At 42.0% G+C, this 22,826-nt stretch overlaps 1 protein-coding gene across 2 annotated transcripts in view; it reads right to left on the reverse strand.

Moving 5' to 3' along the window:
- Positions 1 to 9,720: 9,720 nt before the first annotated feature.
- Positions 9,721 to 22,826, reverse strand: part of LOC139385220 (ubiquitin carboxyl-terminal hydrolase 10-like) — a 29,631-nt gene continuing 16,525 nt past the window's right edge. For both annotated transcript variants that reach the window (XM_071130334.1, XM_071130335.1), the window contains 8 exons: positions 22,541 to 22,599; positions 22,343 to 22,446; positions 20,826 to 20,925; positions 20,434 to 20,614; positions 19,003 to 19,168; positions 17,936 to 18,080; positions 16,886 to 16,951; positions 9,721 to 13,089 (listed from right to left, as the gene is read on the reverse strand). In XM_071130334.1, coding sequence (XP_070986435.1) covers positions 12,902 to 13,089; positions 16,886 to 16,951; positions 17,936 to 18,080; positions 19,003 to 19,168; positions 20,434 to 20,614; positions 20,826 to 20,925; positions 22,343 to 22,446; positions 22,541 to 22,599 — 1,009 coding nt within the window. In that variant the 3' untranslated portion in view covers positions 9,721 to 12,901. The remainder of the gene's footprint in view (positions 13,090 to 16,885; positions 16,952 to 17,935; positions 18,081 to 19,002; positions 19,169 to 20,433; positions 20,615 to 20,825; positions 20,926 to 22,342; positions 22,447 to 22,540; positions 22,600 to 22,826) is intronic.

Consider the following 22,826-nt stretch of genomic DNA (forward strand, 5'->3'; position numbering starts at 1 on the left):
TTAGTCACTCCCACAGCTCCCTCCTCAAGATGGCTATGTTCTTGGCAAGCATCCTGCGCTCTGACGATTGATGTCGAAAGGAAAACGCAAAGTATGTAATTCACTACGAAACAGTGCAATCGAAAAGCGTAATAGTGTTTTGTATTTTTAGAGTTTAGTAACTTTTCTGTTTCTTTTCCAATTCAAAAGTGTTGCCAGAGTTTCTTCAAGACAGTTCATCGATAATTACCATTAGCCTATCATACAGATTATTGCATGATTGTATATCATTATAGTCGGATACATGTAAATATAATTCATAATTCCACCTACGATAATATTATAATTTGCTCTATTTTGAAAGTGATAGTAATTTGTGTATAACTTTATTAGTATTAATAATTATCTCTATAGTTGTATTATAATATATCCTTCATATGATATGATAGCTGGTATGATATATCAGTTTATGGTTTTAGTTTAGTTTGTTAATTCGACCATTTAAAAAAACAAGCACACATAAAACTTGAAAAAGCCATACATGTGCATGAGTAAAATCATCGAGGATAACACACAATAAAGTCTGGGACTTATTTCCATTAAATTCCATTGAATTTCCGTTGAACAACTATTCACTTGTTGGCTTTTTACTTTGATACCACTCAAGGTATGCCATGATATAATGTCCTCTTTCCATAGCAGAGTGGAGGGGCAGTTCGGTTCTAAAACAGAACAGTTGTAGATCAAACAGGAATGAAGAATAGGGGGTGCTCTTACTACACTCGTCTCTCTTCACTGTCTTCAGATGTGCAAACACTTCATTCACATCTGTACCAAGTACCTAGTTTGTCAGAGCAGTCTCTTTCTTTATCTCCCTCCCTCTGGTACAGCTCAGCATGGTCTCCATGACGATGACCTAACCCATGGGGAACTCACATTTCTACCCCCAGGTATGGAGACCAAGACTCCCATCAGAGTGGGAATCCAAGGTGGAACTTTACACACACATACTGTGATTCACACACTGCAACACTGACACACCAACCTCTACATCACGCTCCACATGTAAAGTGTAGCATACATGCCTACATCTTCTGTACTGACCCAGACCTGTGGATGTAAAGGCATGGTACTACTCCATCATGATTTGACTGTTGTCTAAACACACAGCCTCATGGGACCACAGAGGGAGATGAAAAATAGAGATAATGTCTGCTGGCCTTCATTTGACTCAGCAGCAGCACATAAAAGACGCACTAACAAACATGTTACGTAGAAGAAACAAAAGTTTATGACACTTGGCACGGGGGGGACATGAGGGGTGTTGACCCGCCAGACACGGATTAGGGTTGGCACGGTAACAAAGTGAAGCCGAGGCTTCGTGTGCTGCTGAGAAGATGGCTCATCATATTGTCGCTGTTATTTACCTATCAGAAGAAAAGCCAACTAAATAGCAAAACATTTTCTACCATTTTCTACCCACAATTCCTCCATAAATATATTGCTCTGAAACATTTAGGTTATGAATTTTACAAGGAACGAATCTTCTCTAAAGGGATTTGAAAATGACTTTTTGAGAATTCTGCTCCATTTAACAAAATTATCTCTCCAATTCTCCACCAGAGTGAAGACAAAGCAAAAGTCTCATCAGATCAAACCCAGACCACTGATAAATGACCATTTACAAATGACCTGAATGATTGAAAAATGATTTATTCAAAAAGCTTTGCCCGGAGTCCACGTTTTATTGCATACAGGTATAGTAAACCAGTTAAAGACATCAGAAAGCTGCTCCAGTGGCTTTTATGTGTATCTGGGCTTGTCAGTCTTGCACATACACTGAGTGTACAAAACATTAAGAACACCTTCCTAATATTTAGTGGCACCCCCTTTTGCCCACAGAACAGCCTTAATTAATCAGGACATGGACTCTACACGGTGTAGAAAGGGTTCCACAGGGATGCTGGCCCATGTTGACCCCAATGCTTACCACAGCTGTCCACAGCACCCCAATGCGTACCACAGCTGTCCAATTGGCTGGATGTCCTGTGGGTGCTTGACCATTCTTGATACGCACAGGAAATGTTTGAGTGTTAAAAACCCAGCAGCGTTGCAGTTCTTCACACAAACCGATGTGCCTGGCACCTACTACCGTACCCCGTTCAAAGGCACTTAAATATTTTGTCTTGCCCATTCACCCTCTGAATGGCACACAATCCATGTCTCAATTGTCTCAAGGATTTAAAATCCTTCTTTAACATTTCTCCTCCCCTTCATCTACACTGATTGAAGTGGATTTAACAAGTGACATCATAGAGTTCACTTGGATTCACCTGGTCAGTCTACGTCATGGAAAGAGCAGATGTTTTTCATGTGTTGTATACTCAGTATACATGAATGTAAGTCTTACAACCATATTATTAACACATCTCCTCCCCTATCGTTATAGTAGTTCTGTGACCCTTGCCTAAAATAAGTAATGGGTTTCAGGTGTTCCATGTTTGATGTAGGAGCTTCATGGACTAATATTCTGTCTGGAGATGGATGTGCTTTCATTTCCTCATTTCCTCACCTGTCCTGAAAGAATTTCCCAAAGAGGGTACTCTGTCCTACTTCTCCTACCCTAAGGAGGGCACCCTGTCCTACTTCTCCTACCCTTCAGAGGGTACCTTGTCCTACTTCTCCTACCGTTCAGAGGGTTACCCTGTTCTACTTCTCCTACCCTTCCGAGAGTACCTTGTCCTACTTCTCCTACCGTTCAGAGGGTTACCCTGTTCTACTTCTCCTACCCTTCCGAGAGTACCTTGTCCTACTTCTCCTACAGTTCAGAGGGTACCCTGTCCTACTTCTCCTACCCTTCCGAGGGTACCCTGTCCTACTTCTCCTACCGTTCAGAGGGTACCCTGTCCTACTTCTCCTACCCTTCAGAGGGTACCTTGTCCTACTTCTCCTACCGTTCAGATGGTACTCTGTCCTACTTCACCTACCCTTCCAAGAGTACCCTGTCCTACTTCTCCTACCATTCAGAGGGTACCCTGTCCTACTTCTCCTACCCTTCAGAGGGTACCTTGTCCTACTTCTCCTACCCTTCAGAGGGTACCCTGTCCTACTTCTCCTACCCTTCAGAGGGTACCTCGTCCTACTTCTCCTACCGTTCAGAGGGTACCTCGTCCTACTTCTACCATTCAGAGGATACCCTGTCCTACTTCTCCTACCCTTCCAAGGGAAGCCGTGACCCCCTAGCCTCCCATGATTGGCCTGACGTGCCAGTGCTGCAAAGCTGGAAGCTGGAAATATCTACATCCTCCACCACCCTCTTGCTAAGAACCCAGCACATAAACTGTATTTACATTACTCCTCAATTATATATTTTTTTCCCTGTACCACTCTGATAAGGCCAAAATGAACAACATTAAGGTAACCACAGTAACATTACTGGTTAGCAGCAGTGAGAGACGGGAACGCTTAATCCGGTGATTGACTTTTTTCTGTGTGAAACCCCTCTGTTGGCCTTTAAGAGGCCACAGTGTGTGCAACCAGCTGAAGGCCTCTTCTTTTTTACTCAAATCACCCAAGAAACCCGCAGTGAAATTCAGCAGTTTAAACACTGTGCCCAGATGCCCAAGCACTACAGCTAGTGTGTCAACAGACAGCTAGGACAGAGGATGAGAACATCTCTACATCTCCCCCTCCCTTCTCACAGGCATGGGTCCAGTGCTTGGTAAAGATACCAACATGCTACAGGAAATACTGTTAGGATTACAGTTTTTCTCAATTGTTTACACACTAAAATTGGAACTTGAAACGCAATAACCGAAACCTGAAACTCATGCACCAAATCCCTAAACCAAGTCTGCAAAATCGCAAGCACAAATCCTGCTTTATACTCAGTTTTCAATTCTATATCACACTTTTTGCAAAACACTACATACAGTTCTCTACATTAGGCACAACATTCAAAATCAAAATCTCTTTAGTCCCTTTGGAAAACAATGTTAAACTCTACACACCAATTGGCAACACCCACTCCTCACATGTGTAAACACTAGTTGCTGAATTGTTCACTTAGAAATCAGAGCTTTAGCACTATAAAAGGCCACAGATGAGCTCTCCTGTTTGAGGAAAATGGAAGTCAATGATGAAACAAGAGCTAGAGGTGAAGGAGTGAGAGGAAGAGGAGGATGAGGAAGGCAAGGAAGGATAGTTGTCTCAGATGAGATCAGGGCCACATTGGTTGACCATGTGCTCAACCATGGATTGAGTATGAGGGAGGCTGGACAGAGACTTCAGCCCAACCTGAGCCACTATGTTGCATCTATCATCCTTACATTCAGAAATGAGAACCAGTAAGTTACCTACCATCTACACTATGCTCTTTATGTATGTATACTGTAGTATACTGCAATCCAAAATATCAGTAGGCCTAAGAAAATAGATTATTTTTGCTTACTGTAACAAATCATATCATATTTGTGGATCTTCCGCAGAACTGAGAGACAACTATAGTGGAAGACACTGGCTGTTCGCGCTAGAACAAGAGACCGTTATTGTGAACATGGTGGTGGCAAACAATACCATTAGACTACAATAAACCCAGAACCACATAATTGCAGACAACACAATATTCAATAACATTCACCAGGTGGGCTTGTCTACATTGGACCGTGTATTACAGCACAACCGAATCCGGATGAAACAGGTCTACAGGGTGCCATTTGAGCGAAACTCAGAGAGGGTTAAAGAACAGCGCTATGAATAAGTAAATACTATACTGTGAATTTACTATCATATCAGCACTGTATAGACACATTACAGTACTGTAATCCAGTGTATTGTGCCTCACCATATTGACTGCTCTCGGTCTATGTCACATATTGTATTGTCTGTTTCAGAGACGTGGAGCTGGATGCCGCTGCAATTCAGCGCGTTTATATTTACATTGATGAGGCTGGCATCAACCTAGCCAAAAGAAGGGGACGGAACATTATTGGCCACCGTGACTGTCCCAGGACAGCGTGGAGGGAATATCACCACGTGCTCAGCCGTTAGCCAGTAAGGCGTCCTCCATCACCATGCCAACCTTGATCCCTACAACACGGCCCTTCTCATCACATTCCTGGACACACTACACTGCATCCTCATTCCAGCCGAGCAGAGGGGTGGACCAGAGCAGCTCAGGTATGCTGTCATCTGGTACAACTTGAGTTTCCACCGGGCTGCTCTGGTCCGCAACTGGTTCATCGACCTCCCACAACTTATTGTTCTTTGCCTCCCACCATATTCCCCATTCCTAAACCCAAATGAATATTTTTTTTTCGGCATGGCGATGGAAGGTGTATGACCGCCATCCCCTCGCACACATGCCTCTTGTCCAGGCAATGGAGGAGGCATGTGGTGAAGTTGATATGGGGGCTTTCGGCGGCTGGATCCGTCACTCCAGAAGATTCTTTCCCCTCTGTTTAGCCAGGGAGAACATCGCTTGCGATGTAGATGAGGTGCTGTGAGCCAGACCAAAACAGGAGGCAGGATGGAGCCTAATGTATTTTTTCTTACATTTTGCATGTTTTTGTAGTTTTGTATTTAGAGTTTTGAAACAATGAGCCACTTTCATTTTTTATTTTTGTACAGAAAACCCATTCTTACTGAATGTTTTTCCTGGTTTTCTCCTGTTGGGTCTGGAAAATGTTAGATACAAAACAAGTATTCAAAAAAATTCTGCATTTTGGAAATAAATTACGAAGTTTTTGTTACCGTATGGCATTTGTCTCTGTCCATTTATGTATATTTCAGAGGTATACATTAATGCAACAATCTTTTACAACCGGCTACAGTGTAACACTGAAAATGCAAAAGGCATAAACCTACTGATGGGATATTCATAGCAGTGTTTTGTGTTGAGCACATCAGTGTGTTGGTTAGTAGACAGATCTATTCATGACGCGCGTCATTTTGATGCTAAAAAAAAAAACCTTTTGGAAAGAGGTGAAAGTTTGATTGCAGTGTCTGCTTTTGCTCGAGATTTGTAAAGTTTTGCATTTTGTGTTTGTGGTTTTGTGTTTAGAGTTTTGGGAAATTGGTCCAAAGATTCAGCAAACATGCGCAAACAATTGTGGAAAACTAATATAGTTTCTAGTCCTGAGAATAGGCTCATGTTATGAGAGGCAGAACAGCCAGAGGGTTCTTTTCACCACAATGAATGGTGCCATGAAAAGAGGGCAAAGTTAGACCTGTTACCGGTATACTGAATAATTGACATTGAACATTCAAACAATCTCCACAGGCTTGATGGTTGTGTGATTTATGTCCACCAGAGGGCACTGTTCCCTGAGACCTGTAGGAAGAGATGTGGACAGAGGAAGAGGATCACTTTCAGAATCAAACTTCAGATAGAATTGAGTCCTTACAGATTTAATTTGAGTGGGGATTATTCACATCCTAGACTGTATATGGGGGTTCAAAGCCAAATGAGAAAGGTGACTCAAACATCCTCCCATCTGTGTCAGTTCGAGCACTGCTCTTCATTATCATGCAATCCACCATGGATCTGGAAATCTCCAGCGTTTCATAAAACTCAGGTAACAGGATGCCAACCATGACCTTGACTGAATGGGCCTTTGTCCAGGTGCCACGCTACACTGAGAAGCACAGGGGGGGGGGGGGGGTTCACATTTACCTCAGCAGTATTTCAGAACACCCTCCTGCTCTGCTCATACCCCTGCTCTGGAGTTTATTGGCGAGGGGGGGGGGGTCCTTCGAATCCTGGTCGCCATGGGTTTGTTTCCCTAGCGACTAAGGGGGGCACTGTGGAATCTCTGAACGGGAGGCACTGAGATGGTGAGGGAGAAATGTAGCCAGAGGCCAGAGGGGGAGAGGGGGTAATGGGGTACACAGTGTGACTGAACCAAATGAGACTAGGTGAATATGGGCTGTTCTAAAAGAACATGAAAGATGCTCCACATACAGTAGATAGGAAAAAAGACATCCATGATAGTTTAGGCTGGGAAATGTAGGACTGCAGCATATGGGACTTGATGGTGAACAAGAGGGTGGGAGTATCACAGAGAGCAAAGTGGCAAGTCTCTTGGGGCTCAGCCATTGGAGTGAGGAGCCAAGGGGGCTATAGGGAGAGGTCTGCGTAGCTGGAGGGCTCAGGGACCATCACAGCACCAGAGGAGGGAGTGCATGCCTGGGATTCCAGTCTCAAGGTCTACAGTTTGTTTGACTGGATCAGGATAGTCCTGTGCCAACACACAGTGGAGGGGGGCGAAAGTAACCGTTACTGCTCATTACCATTCAAATGCAAATTACTGAATTGTGTATGCAATTCAGAAGAGAAACTTTAAAACTATGTGATTCCCCCAACGAGTTCACTGGTTACTACAGACAGGACATGGTTGTCTCAAATTGCATAGTTTTCTGGAGCCAAGACAAATGAGTCTGAAAACAAGGACTGAGGTGGTTAGGGGACAGGTTTGGGGAGGCTATGGTGTTGATATGGATGTATGTAACCACACACATTTTTATTATGGGTACATTTCATTTCTCTCCTGCACTACATCTCTCCATCCTTCATAAAGAATGGGGGAGTTTGCACTCAGCCCCCATATAGGAGAGTTCTGAACTTCATGTTCACAATGTTCTAAGCACTTCTGATTCAGCCATCCCTCACTAGACCATCTCTCCCTGACGCGTCAAACCTCTGTGGCACAGGCAATGGTGCTAGTTTTAAATCGTCACAGGTAATGTTAAAGTATCTCCTAGAAGGTTGAAACGTTACTTTACAACCCCTGCCTACATGTTAAGAGTAGCCCTGTTTTCAGTGTACATTCATGCCAGGGTTTGCAACGCAACATGCCCATTACAAATTACTGACTTTAAAAAAATGTGTGTTCCGGCTATAAACATAAAAATGAAAGAGATAAAAACAAGCTCCCTTACATCCTATAATTTTCTGTGTGGCTGAAAGAGACACTTGTGAGTATATAGGTGGTCCATCACTGGGTGCCCAGGGCTGTAATCCCCCCCCCCCCCCCCCTCAGGCCTATAAAGAGGATCTTTAGCTGTGTAGTGACATTAACAAGAAAAATACCACACTTAATTACATGTTCAAGTCTGAGAGCAAAACCTGCACCCTGCAAAGGCCAAATTATAGCAATAAAAAAAGAGGGGGGAAAATCCATCACTGGCAAAATCTGAAATGATGGGCCTGCTTGTATAAACAGAAGCAAGCTCACGTCCCTGAAACAGACTGTAGTCAGGACACAGAGGCAGCCAGCTTGACCACGGTCCTGGTCAGGAGAACAGCTACAGCATACTGTAAATACTGCACATCATATACTGTAGGTGAAAACTAAATGAGGAATGAGACCATGGGTGGTTATTTCTAGATATCGGTAGGCTACAATACAGGTGATTATTAATAGATTGGCTACAATACATGCAATATATACAGTGAGGATTGGTTTCTACTTCATTTCATGTCTGTCAACCTGGTCTCAAAGCACATCGTATTATTCTGTATGTGAATCCGAGACAATCAATTTAGTTTAATATGTTAAGTTTCGTATGGTACATATTCATTTGTGGATGTTCAGCACCCATTTCGTACCATATGTTAAGAATTGCAATTCGTATTATACATGTTATGAATTTGCAAAATGTACAATATGCTATGCATTTGATGATGTGTAACGAATTCTAGCTAGGTGGCTAACGTTAGCTAGACTAGGGGTTAAGTTAAGAAGTTATGTTAAAGGGTTAAGGTTAGCTAAAAGGGTTAAGGTTAGGGTTAGCTAACATAGTAAGTAGTAAGTATTTGAAAACTTGTTAATTAGCTAAAATGCCAAAGTTGTCCATGATGAGATTCAAACTCGCAACCTTTGGGTTACTTGACGTACGCGTTATACGCCCCACCTATCCACGCCGACCAACAACCCTACCTTCGTTTTTGCCTTAAGTAACCATCTCTCTTACGTAACAATACTAGAGGTTGACGATTAATCGGAATGGCCGATTAATTAGGGCCGATTTCAAGTTTTCACAACAATCGGTAATCGGGATTTTGGGACACCGATTATGGCCGATTACATTGCACTCCACGAGGAGACTGCGTGGCGGGCTGACTACCTGTTACGAGAGTGCAGCAAGAAGTCAAGGTAAGTTGCTAGCTAGCATTAAACTTATCTTATGAAAAAAACAATCTTAACATAATCACTAGTTATTGGTTATACACATGGTTATTGATATTACTAGTTTATCGTTGCATATAATCGATGCGGTGCCACTTTTACTATCTTCGCCAACACTTTGTTTTTGCATTATTTGTTCCAAATTGAACATGTTTCATTATTTATTTTAGACTAAATTGATTTTGATGTAATATATTAAGTAAAAAATAAAAAAAAGTGTTCCTTCCGTATTGTTGTAATTGTCATTACAAATATATATATATATATATATATATATTTTAAAAATGGTTTGATTAATCAGTGTCTGCTTTTTTTTGGTCCTCCAATAATCAGTTTCGGCGTTGAAAAATCATAAATCGGTCTACCTCTAGACCATACCATACTAATTTGAGTGTCCCGGATTCACATTTACTATGTTATGTCCAGTCTATGAGACCAGGCTGTTATTGTGACATTGTCTGTACTAGGGCAGTTGAAGGTGTGTAGAGACTACAGATGTTAGGAGTACTAGAAGAAAGCTAAGCAGTCTTCTGACTACACCATTAGCAAACGGCTTCGGTTTTCCACAATCTTTTATTTGAACAATAAACAAAAAGAGTAGAATGCTGGAGGATTGAGATTAAAAGACAGCATATAGTTTTCAGCTTGATATCCCAACACAAGCCCTCAGCAGACAACCGTGTTAGGAAGCACAAACTAAACAGAACGACATCATTGAAGCGATTCGCCAGCACATATCCTGACCATAATCATAAAAAAGACTCAGGGATAAAATGTGTACAACAGAAAGCTTTCTGACAGCTTTAGTGTCTGTTTCAAACCATCTTCTTCAAAACATTCTTCAGGGGGGAAAGAAAAACAAATCAAACCAACATTGTCACAATGAGTATCAGATATGACCACATAGCCATCAGCACAATTGAACTAACACTTATAAGGAGTTTTATAATGATCTGAACATATCAACTCAATTTCCTCATATGGAATGACTGAGGCATGCCGATTGAATGAATCAAGAGCTGTGGCAACAGAACCTGATGCAGAGGTGAAACCAAAATTAGACAGAAGCATTAGCGCAATTATGAAAGCCAACAGGGTCAATGTGAAGTAACCTTTGGTTTCACTTGGAGATTTAAAAAAAATTAACTTTACATACCCATAAATAATAAGCAAATGACTTGTGGGAACCAAATTCTGCACGGTTTAGACTACAAAATTGCAGTCACTAACATAATACACATTTTTCAGGACAAAATATTCAGCGCTAATTCATGGGAAGGGAATTGTGTGGCCAATTTAAATGACACTGCTCCAAACTCAATAAAGTGTGCAACACAGAAATTGCACATGGTAAGATAACTATTTCCATTACTCAGAGTTTCCAGTCACTTCAAATAAAAGGGGATACAGGTATATTGAATAAGTCTCTGCTACCATCAGTGAGAAAACTACAAAGTGAGAAATGGGATAAAAATAAGCTCTTCCTGTTGGATCTAAAATGCATGCTCTGCTATTCCAATGTGGGAAAAATTATTTCACACTGCCCCAACCTTCCAGTGGTCAGAAATGGGAAAGTGTGAGAGCCGCCTTACCAAAAGACCCATTCCCAGTTGTGTACCTCGCTTTATCTAATGGCCAAATGTGTGTGCGCACGTAGTGTATATGTGAGAAAGTGTATACAGTATGTGAAAGATCTTTAGAAAATGGTCTGCTTTGCCCATTAAGGACATAGAGTATACAAGGGTAAACCACAATGCACCAAGTCTTCAGCAAAGTAATGTACCAGTTATGTTCTTTTTGTAAAGGATTAAATACTGACAGATTCTGACATTGGTTTGGTTGAAATGTCCCTTAAGATTAAACTATGGATCAAACTTAAAGGAAAAAATATATATAATGATCAAGCAAAGACCTTGTCCAATTTATTCATTGTTGTGCTTTACCTTGGGAAATTTCGCTCAAATATCAATTTAGATGACATAGTATAATTCTGGGGAAACGGTCATGGTATTATTGAACAAATGAAAAATAACATTTAAGCGAAACTCAAAACACAATCAATGAATAATAATGATGATGCAAAAGCAAGGTCTCAAACAAAAACAAACATGATTTCCTTTTGTGGGCATTTGTTGTGGGGGATTTCATTTCTAGAGCCAAGCAGCAGATGTGATCCACTTCCCCTCAACATGGACAGTCTCTCTCGCTGGAAAGGAACTGCACTCAGCCACAAGAGAGGAAATGCAAAGGTAAGGTACATTCCCATGAAACTTTACAGACTTTTGACTTACAGTTGTCACACTCACTGGGTTGGACTCGTACATTGAGTGGAGATTTGGATTAGAAAGCTTTGCACTGCGAACCTAAGGCAGCCCCCTTTTTCTGGTGAGTTGGGGGGTAAGGGGTCATGTGGCTGTTGTAACTCTACAACGACAGACCGCCTATATATAGATGGAACCTTTAGACCAGAACAAGGAAAAAATGATAAATGAAGGATGGAGGGGGGAAAGGATAGGGGAAAAAATGAACAAGGGCTGGTGCTTGTGGTGGAATCTCAGTCTTCACTGGTATCTCTCCAGAGTACTCAGAAATCCTTAGAACTAACAGCCACTCAGGGAGCCAAACAAGGTGACACTCAACTTGATTCAGATGTCTCTTTTTTTATTTTTTTTTTTACAGTTTTAAATCTTAAAATATCTGCAAGTGTGCATTAGCACATCCACATCTTGTTATTGATCAGATATATTATACGTGCACAGTAGCTTCTTTTTTTTTAATCATCATTTAAATCCTAAAGCGCATTAAAATTGTTTTTAGATATTCTTTCTAATTCTACACCCAGAAAACACAAGGTTCTTTCAAACAAAGCTGTTTAGTTTCAGCACACTGTAGCAGCACCTATTCTCCTGTAATTGTTTCTATTTTTTTGATGGCTCAAGTTTTACCTAGATTTAAAAGCATCAGGAAAGTGAGGAAGGTGGAGAAGTAAGAAGAGATGGTGGCCATGAAGAGCATCTTGCCTCTGGAGTTAAAGAGACTCATTCGATAATGTTTTGCTGTTTGCTGGTGTTGGGCCTTTTTCGATGCACACTGACAAAATTTCAACAGGTGTTTAAACTGCTGCAAATTCATTAGGACAACTCCCCTTGCTAAAAGGCAAAACACTGATTATTTTATGCTATTTTCAACAACAACAAAAGAAAGAAGGAAAAAAATGAGTAGATTAACAAACAAAAAAAAGATGACTTCACTCCAGCAGCCCAACCGGACATCTGCAGCCTGGTGTTGTAGATCGATAGTTCGTCCTGTGGGTAAAGTACCCACTGTTCCCAGTCTGAACGAGGCTGTAGGTTCAGAGGCGAGTCTCAAGGTCCCCTCCCCTCAGTCCATTCAACAGTCTCTCCTCTCAGCATTAAAAAAACAGCAGTGGCGCACAGAGAAGAGGAAGCCATCACAGGGAAAATATTTTACGTGTCCTTTTTCCCTCTAATTCTTTCAAAAAAAGATAAAAGGAAAAAAGGCATTGTTGGAAACGCTGGCTCTCTGGAAAAGCAGGGACGAGGGGGAGGAAGAAAATCTTGCAAGAAGTTGGGCAGTGTTCCTGTTCATTAGTTTGTATGTATGCATGTGTATGTGCACTTGAGTGTGTATGCCTGTAGTGGGAGTGTATGTGTAGTTGAATGTGTGTAAATCGAGTGTTCCTCTGAGTGTGCATGAACGTGTGTGTGTGGTGTCTACAGCAGGTCGACGCGACGGTAGTACAGCAGGTAGGCAGTGCGCTCAGCAGTCTGCTTCACCACCTGGTACTGGTTGATGACCTTCACTGACTGGTCGTCAATGCGCAGCCAGCCGTTCAGACCGATGTGGAAGACATCCGTGGTGTAATGGCCGCCTGTAGCGCTGTTCCCATGGTGATAGACAACTGCAACAGGGACACACAAAATGGAAGCTTTTCAGAGGCGGAAATCAAACTGAAACGAGGAAAAATGCACTTACATGTTTGTCTCACCAAGTTATCTTAAGAGGTATGCACTAACTGGATAAGAGCGTCTGCTAAATGACTAAAATGTCCAAATGAAAAAGTCATTCTGGTATCTGGTTCTGGCTACACAAGGTCAGAGCCAGTAACTAACTACTGATATCAGAAACTTTCTGGAGCACCCTAGGCATGTAGACCAGGGTTGCTAGCCTTACAGAGAGGCCACCATTTCAGTGTGTTATTGGTGTAGGCATTAAATATCATGTTGTAAGCAAACTTCTATTATAATTCTTTCACATATCTAATCAAGTGTCGTAATAATTCTTGGCAATGCATCAATCATGACCAAATGTAAAAACCTAAGTAACTACAGCAGGAGAATGTGGAAAGAAAATAACATTGTCCATTCTGTGCCCGTATTTACAGGCTGGCAACACGTGTTCCAAATGGACTTAACGCCCTTAAAGTGAAACCCTACGATACCATGAAGACCACGTTTAAAAGTGGGCTTTGGATTTAAGCCACAGTGACAGTTATTACCAGGCAGAAATAACTCATTAAGTTGAGTAAACATGGCAATCTTGTTAGATCCGTTTGATTTGGACACAGAACTAGATTCAGGCGGTAACTCAGTCTTTGTACTGAAACCATAAGCTACTATAGGCAAGGAGTAACATCATTACCCCCTCATCTGACAACAGATATGTGCAACCACAACTGAATGGTTGGTTTAACTGGAGGGAAACAAGAAATACCCGTGTGTAGTTGAGACAACTTTCCCCCTAAGTGCTTGATTGCATAGGTTCACCTTTTCACTGGCGGCAGAATTTTAAAATGGCATGAATGAAGTTTCCAAAGGCGCTTATATTACATATTTACTATACTGTTATGTTATCATATTACACACTGTGTAGCATGAGACCTTTTCATCAAGACTTTCTCCGTCCCATGGGCCAGATGGTCAGAGACTAGGCAAAACTTTTACCTCCAGGATCTTACAGTAAAATATTAACTGCACCGCTATAGCAACAGTTGCTAGGGGTTACTCTACTAACATATTTTTGACAAGTAAGGAAAGCCTTTTTCTGCTCTGAAAGGAAAATAAACGGCTGAAGACAATTTACCTCCAAACTACAGGGAGATTAAAAGGACCCCCATATCCACAGTAGAGGTTGTCTCTGTTTAAACTGGTCAGTGAGGCGTGAAGAGAGAGGAGGAGGGGGCAGGAGAACTACATGCTGAATGAGCTGCTGGAAATAACAGTTAACTGAACACTGGCCACTCACACCTACACCAGACAGCAGCACAGTGGAGATGTTTTCATTGAGCAGGCAGAGCTCCCTAATGAAGGCCCACTTTTATTCCCTTTGGTCCTGCCAGGGAAGAGGTTATAGGGCTGTGGTAAAGTCTGGGGTAATGCTCTAGTCTAGAAACACTTCACCTGCACCTTTCTCCATAGACAAATCATAATACTGTCCAGTACATTAAACAGGTATGTTAACACTCTAGAATTTGGTAGGGCATAGAGAAATTTGCAGAAACAGCATTTTGCTCCCACTAAAAGTTTCTAAACATGGTTTGAGTCAACCTTTCCTGAAATTGACCCTTTGCTAAGCCCCACCTTGCTAGTCAGGAAACTTGGGTAGGCTATGTTGTGGTGGACTGTCATAATTTCTTCACAGGAACCTGGTAAAATTATGTTTATAGTGTAACTAAACGGCTCTGAATTCACTGTCAGCATGCAGTCAAAGCTATAACCCTTTTTGGAGCTAAATAGTTCTTTCAAATCTTATCCTGATGTCGACAGCAGATTCATAACATTGCTAACTTATCTAACTAACATACATTAACCTCTTTGATCTCTAGGGGCGCTATTTCATTTTTGGATAAAAAACGTTCCCGTTTTAAGCGCGATATTTTGTCACGAAAAGATGCTCGACTATGCATATTCTTGACAGTTTTTGAAAGAAAACACTGAAGTTTCAGAATCTGCAAAGATATTGTCTGTAAGTGCCCCAGAACTCATTCTACAGGCGAAACCAAGATGATGCGTCAACCAGGAAATGAGCAGAATCTCTGAAGCTCTGTTTTCCATTGTCTCCTTATATGGCTGTGATTGCGCAAGGAATGAGCCTACACTTTCTGTCGTTCCCCCAAGGTGTTAGCAGCATTGTGACGTATTTGTAGGCATATCATTGGAAGATGGAAAATGTAGTCTCTTATGGTCAAAGTGTCCGCCTGGTGTCCTGCGTGGAATTCGGTGCGCAAACGCCAGCTGCTTGTACTTTTCCATTTGATTGAGGGGAGAAACCATGCTTCCACGAACGTTATATCATTGAAGAGATATGTGAAAAACACCTTGAGGATTGATTCTAAACCACGTTTGCCATGTTTTCAGTCGATATTATGGAGTTAATTTGGAAAAAAGTTCGCGTTTTGAGGACTGAATTTTCGTTTTTTTTTTGGTAGCCAAATGTGATGTAGAAAACGGAGCTATTTCGAATTCACAAAGAATCTTTTTTGGAAAAACTGAGCATCTGCTATCTAACTGAGTCTCCTCATTGAAAACATCCGAAGTTCTTCAAAGGTAAATGATTTTATTTGAAGGCTTTTATGTTTTTGTTGAAATCTTGCGTGCTGGATGCTAACACTAATGCTAACGCTAAATGCTACGCTAGCTAGCCACTTTTACACAAATGATTGTTTTCCTATGGTTGAGAAGCATATTTTGAAAATCTGAGATGACAGTGTTGTTTACAAAAGGCTAAGCTTGAGAGATGGCATATTTATTTCATTTCATTTGCGATTTTCATGAATAGTTAACGTTGCGTTATGGTAATGAGCTTAGGTCTGTAAATAGAATCCCGGATCCGGGTTTGGTAGACGCAACAGGTTAAGTGGCTAGCTAGCTACAATGTAACAAAAGATTTGATAAATCGGGGCGGCAGGGTAGCCTAGTGGTTAGAGCTTTGGACTAGTAACTGGAAGGTTGCAAGTTCAAATCCCCGAGCTGACAAGGTACAAATCTGTCGTTCTGCCCCTGAACAGGCAGTTAACCCACTAGGCCTTCATTGAAAATAAGAATTTGTTCTTAACTGACTTGCCTAGTTAAATAAAGGTAAAATATTTCAGGAATCACAGTACCAAGTAGTAGTATTCTATTATTTAGCCATTTAATTAGTATTATTATTTTTAAATAATGAAAACTCAAGTTTTTGCTATAGCCCTCATTGCCATTCATGAGATTTAAGTGTGAGCTTGTCTGAGGAGTGGGACTTCACAACTATTGCTTTCCATTGATTGCTGAAAATTATTGGGTGTGGCTTAGTGAAGGGTCAATTGAGTTTTGTCCAAAACATAACATTTTTCCAAGAGCAAAGTCATGACTCCGAGAAGTTAAATCTGCTTCTTATCAAAAACACAGTTGCCGAAGCAAGACTTCCAAGGTAGCTCAACTCAAAAGGATCAATATTATCAGTCACTGAGATAGCATGTGGAGTAAACCGAGTATGAAAGGAAACCTCAGTGCGAGTCTGAACACATCGAAAGAGAATACTATGAACTATTGAACTTAATGTTTGAATACATCTTATGCTTGACTATATATGTTGTTGCCTGTAGCATAGGGCCAATGCCCTATTACTGCATATACTTGAATGATTATGACCATTTGTGTGACACTGTGCATGTAGAAGGAGAGGTCTGTAGTTGATCATAAATCAGTATATATAGTACATACCTGCAAAGAGCCTGTAGGTTCTTTGGCCTTTGAATATTTTACTCCGCACCCCTGAAGAGAGGAGATCTAAGGAGAGACAAATTAATAAAGTACAGCCACATCACAGAGAGAAACAAAATGTATAAGATACTCCCTCAGAGCACCATCAATTATAGTTATTTGGGTCTGTCTAAATAAAGGTGGCTATAAAAATACACCAGCGTAGCGTTTGGTAAATCGTACGCAGAATGCTGGCAGGCTGCCACTCATGCCAAACCAAAATAAAGCCTACTTTTTATAATTTATACACCGCAGGAGACCCAACACGCTGGACCCAGTTTACATTGGAATGAACCAGGGATTCTCTTCACATTCTGATGCTTATTCTGTAAATTTACAGTACTAATATCCTCAAGCTCCTGGGACCTTGTCTGTGGGGATTTGGTAGACGTGCCGTTAGGATTACTTACAGAAACCCCACATGAACCTCCTAAATGGGACAGATGGAAACAGAGGCTCCCTCAGATATTAATGACATGTTGACCTGACATGGTATTTTGGGGGGGGGGGGGGGGGGGGGGGTGTACTCTATAAATATTTCCTCCGTGTGCTGTGGGTTCAGGGCTTGTAGGGTAGGCCGGGCAGAGCAGTAAACATAGGCAGGCTGGCTGGCCAGCACAGGACTGATGAGGTGTAAAGTTGTGTGAGGTTGGGTGTTGGGGCTGAATGAGGAGGCCTTTAACGGTATGAGGTCAACCCACAAATCATCTCTCCCTGCCGCTGATGACGACTTTCCAGCACTTTGCCGGCACCCTCGTTTAAATACGCAATGTCAGATAAGTGGGCTAAACCTGTGTGTGTCTAACTAGGACCCATACTGTGGAAAGACTAGTCTTTACAGGAATATGATCAGATGCTGACTGTGAAATGTGTTATGAACGATTGCCTTTCTCACCCAGGGTTCAGAGAGCTTCACACACATTCAATAGTGTTAATTCAATAATTGGGGCATGTGTTTTAAGTGGGGACTTCACCCAATGGTTTGTGGAGGCTTTTCAGTGATTCATGTACCTTTGCTGATCTCCAGGTCTACAGGGTAATCAATGTTCTTGATCAGTTTCTGACAGCCTCCAGTCTTCTCAAAAACAAATCTCTTGAGATGGAGCACCAGCACTGGAGGGAGCTCCTCTAGGGTCACTCTCCTGCTGATCTCAATCTGAAAACACAGGAGAGATAATCAAACTGAGCCCGGGGACCATTTGACACAGTGGAGCCACATCAAACAGCTAATATAAACCAGAACAGGATCTCCCAATTTATCCAGGGATTAGACTCTGAACAAAACCAGCACACACTGTCACACAGGCCTACACCAAGAGCCTGCTGTGAGCTTTGATCTAGTCACTTGTGAATCACTGGGGTTTTACACCTTCACTGTCAGAACCAGACGGTGACCCCAACTACCAGCTACTTCTAAAATGATATCAAGGTACTGTAACAACTGTCTTGTAAAATAAAAGCTGATGGGGTTGGTAAACAACACAGCTGTCCAACAGATGTTGCCCTCACCAGTTTTGTTTCCATACAGAAGAAGCAGGCAAGGCACATGTGTCTTCTTATACTGTGGCTTTAAAACAATGTGTTTTCACCAGGCAGCTCAGTCAGAGAGGACATGAAGCATAAACAATGCTTTAGAGTCCACACGCACAACACAGCCCTCAGTCCATTAAGAGAAACAAGGCCAATGGGAAGACGATCTGTTAAGAGTCCGACTACTTCAGCCCATTAGAAGGGGCCCATCAAGGGGAGAGTGCTGTGTGTCCTGGAGTGTGCTGCTAAGCATCCCAAATACTCCAGTTAAAAGAAACGAGACACCACAGTAACTAATATTCTCATTGTCTAAACACTACATTTTTTACTTTTAACTGCCAACATGCCCACATCCTTGTTTCGGATTGCAGAAGAAAAACAAATGGAAATCAACTGGAGGTTTTCAAAGCAGCATTCAAGTTTGGATCAACATACTTCAACTAATTGCATGTGAGGGAAAAACCAATCAGAATTACTGATATGCAAACACATCCAAGCCTTGTAATGGTTTAGTAGTAGCATTGGTATACTGTGTGTAAGACCCGTACCTCCTGCTTGGTTTTAGTTGTGTAGCCCTGAACTGACTCCCGTGCCACCAGGGTCTCCAGGGCCTCCTGAACGGTGCGGATCTTCTCTGACTGGATGTCCAGCTGCAGGGTGAAGAAGGGCTGCAGGGTGGCTGACTCCTTAGAGTTCTGCTGGTACACCACCGACCTGCATAGGACAGCAAGTCAAATATACCCCACTTCAGACAATGAAATACAATGCATACAAGGACATTACACAAAGCGTCATGCAGTAATGGGTTTTGAGTGTCTCAATGACATCTTGACCTCAGAAAACAGCATCACAGCTTTGAAGGAAAGTGTATGTGTCATACTACAGATTCTCTCTACATGTCTCTCCAAACTACACCTTTATGAATCATCTCCTCTCCTTTCTCAAATTCTCCTTAGTGGCAGAAACTGATCCAAAATGTTAAAATGGCAAAAACAACTCCAACATTCATAGCCCTCTGACAGCCATATGAGTGAAACGGTCATGCTAATCTCTTTAAATTTTGAAAATAATTTCAACCTTGCTCCAATGATTCCCCTCAGCCAAACCAATTATCCTGACTCGAGTGGCTGAAAAAGTGAATGTAGCTGAACTCAGTGGGTATGCATAGTTCAACCAAGACCTTCCTGAAGGTCTGCCCTTATGTTCCATTTACTTTAACTACTCTCTTTTTTCAGAGAAAAATTATCCTCTGAAGTGATCTGCAACCCAGTCAGGCCAGGCGTGTGCCAGATCAGAACCTCAGAGAGAAGAACCTCAGAGAGCATGCCATTTGGCCCAGGCACACAATCACAGGTCCAAAACTTTCAAAGTTGTTTTGTGATTCTTTCTTTGCTAGAGTGTGTGTCTCACGCCTGGCTGTCCAGGCCACCGACCACAGGCCGGGCCACAATGGCTGTTATTCTGAAGAGTGCTTCTGGAGCAGAGAAAGCCCAGAGCCAGCTGGTGGCAGGCCTGTTTGGGATGGCATCCTCAGCTGAGGTTGTAGCTGGGGGCCCAGAGGTGGTGCCAGGGCAACCAGCCCAAGGGGGCCCAGATAAAGATGGCACTATACTCTCTGTTCTCCTGTCATACCAAGCACCTGTGCCACAGCCAATAAAAAGAAGGGCAAGGACACCACTGGTGCCACAGTTCTGCTGCTGGGCTTTAAGAAAAATAAGCTCTGGGCAGGGAGAAAAGAAACACTCAGTGGCTGACCATCACTCTGGCTTCATGTGGGAGAAGCCAGGTGTCTTTCCAAGCCTCAGGCTTTTCTTCCAAGGAAATAGTAGTAAAGGCTTTGGGTCCACCAAAACATTGACTTGACTATATCGTCATGAACAACATTAAGTTTCCATTATAAGCAACACCTCACATGTAAAGAAACTGTGCGTGAGTTTCCTGACACCTCAATTCAACACAAGTCAACAGTGTTACCCTACCGGATGTGCCCTCCGAATATGTCAGTGATAGGGGTGCGGACAAAGTCAGCTTGACGGGTAATGGAGGTCTTGTTTCGGGGGCCCACTTGCTCCCATTCGTCCTCGCTCCCCTCCTCCTTATCAGCAACATCGTCATCCACAGTCCCTGACTGGGACTCTGGGCCGTTGGGTGTGGGGGCTTCTGATCAAGACAGCAGAAGAGACAACTGATTTAGAACCACAGTCAATGGAAATCATAGAGCAGATCCAGCTTCAGCAGTGAGGCCAAAGAACATAAGGAAATTATGTGAAATGAAAATGGACTAGATCAGTTAAGTTCATAAGCAGAGAGCACGTGTAAATAGATAATTGTAAGACCTCATGCATCAGATTTAGACCATGGCACTACTTACTCTCTTCCTGAGGGGAGAAGAGCTTTTTCAAAGCCAGCATCTCCTCATGCAGTCCGTTGAGGGTGAAACCCAGGTACTCCTCCGCATCCTCCTGTCGACCCTGACAGAGAACGCACAACCACCAGCACTAATGAGACCACGGTGCCAAGAGAGCCTCCGCTCTAATGCAACACCACTGCCTCAGCTGTTACTGAGTATCAGGACAGGACATCAGTGTGCACATGGCACAGGTGAGATACAATCTAAACCGCATAGGGAATGCCTGCCTCAAGAGCTCTGTTTTTAATTACACTTCATATGATTATTAATCAGTAATGAGTCAGCATGTCTCATGCACCAACGGATGGATATTTGTACATGTATCCATGTACTGTACCATCCAGACAGGTACAGACTGAATGTCTCCGGTGCATAGACTCAAGTGTACTGATGAGAATGTGGAATTTGACATAAAACCAGTGTCAGGAAACAGGCGATACACAGTGTTTCAGTTTAATTGCTCTAATTCAGGGCTTGTGAAGTTATACTTAGGCTAAATATAAGCCTTCCACAACCATAAGAGCCACTAATTATTTAATTATTTTATCAAAAATAGTTCACCTGCTTTTTTGCAATAATCACTGATCTAGCTTACAAGTCAGTCTGTGAAAATAACCTTTTTGTAACAAATTTAACCAGAACCATGTATAATGCACATTCAATAATAATTACTAACTTGTAGCAGGCATTATAGAACATTAACACAGGTCTCAAACAATCACTCAAGCCCATGTGCTACCGAGTAGCCAGTTAATCTTTATATTTCATGTTTAGCCAACTTGGGCCCGTTTGCTGGCTAACAAGGTATAATTGTTATGAACACACCGTTCTGTCTGTTTCCAACGGTTTGAAAAGCATGCTAGCCTGTCCACTTTGTTCAGATGTTGAAATCATGTAGCCTACCTTATTTCTCAGAATTAGAATTCCTTATATTTGTGTTTTATGCTTATTGCAATTATAAGACAGACTAGACAGCTAGTTTAACAGTCTCTGGCTAAAATGCTGAACACACATTGTCCAGAACCAATGTTCATTGATACTCCTGTTAGTAGTGTCTGCTCTGTGCACAACTTGAGGAGTTGAGACATAAAAAAAGGTTTTATTTAGAAAGGTTAACTTCCTCTATTACAGTAAAATAATGTCTCAATGTGTTTCAGTCTCCATATGACCGATTCTGTTGGACAAAACCACAAATGGCAAGTTGAAAACTGTTTGTCAGAGAGGAAGAAGTGATTTCTCATCTTTGTTGTTGTGAGTGGGACTTAGTGTGTGTGTAAATGGTAAGGTGCACACAGCACAGAGGGAGCAAAGGAGACTAGACCAAAAATAAAACATAACAAGCGGACATAATCTGCGCTAAAACATTCAAATGAATAAAATACATCTCCCAGTCCTAATTGCTAGTACAACCTCAGAGTACACATTACTCATTTTACAGGCCGAAGGTAAAGCTTGGTCTGGATGCCCAATGGCTTTACCTTCTCCGAGAGACTCGACTTGATGAGGGTGAGGAGTCTGTAGATGTAGTTGGGTTCAAAAGGAGCACCTGGGCGAATGTCTTTTATTATCTTTTCACCAGCAGCTACGGAAAAAGCAACAAGGAACACATCAAATGAACATCAACAGGAAATACAATAAACTCTAGCTCTTTTAGAAGATGCTGACAGACAGCTTACCTTGCTGCTTGGCTTTGGATGGCACAGGCATATTGTTGAACTCATTGACAAGCCTTACACTGGAGGGAGAAACAAGGTCAGGGAGTTGTAATCAGCAAAGGAAGTACACACCCAACCCAATGCAGCGGGAACACATTAACGCCTTCTCTCAATACTCAACACAGTTTAACCAATTTAGTTCAGGCAGGAATTTGTTGTCGCTGCTTATTTGCACACAAACAAGACCTCTATTGATTGTGAGATTTGACTTTTAAAAACAGCCAGTCAGCTCCCAGCGAGAGAGGCT

Source organism: Oncorhynchus clarkii, chromosome 26, assembly GCF_045791955.1.
Source record: "Oncorhynchus clarkii lewisi isolate Uvic-CL-2024 chromosome 26, UVic_Ocla_1.0, whole genome shotgun sequence".
Taxonomy (NCBI): Eukaryota; Metazoa; Chordata; class Actinopteri; order Salmoniformes; family Salmonidae; genus Oncorhynchus; species Oncorhynchus clarkii.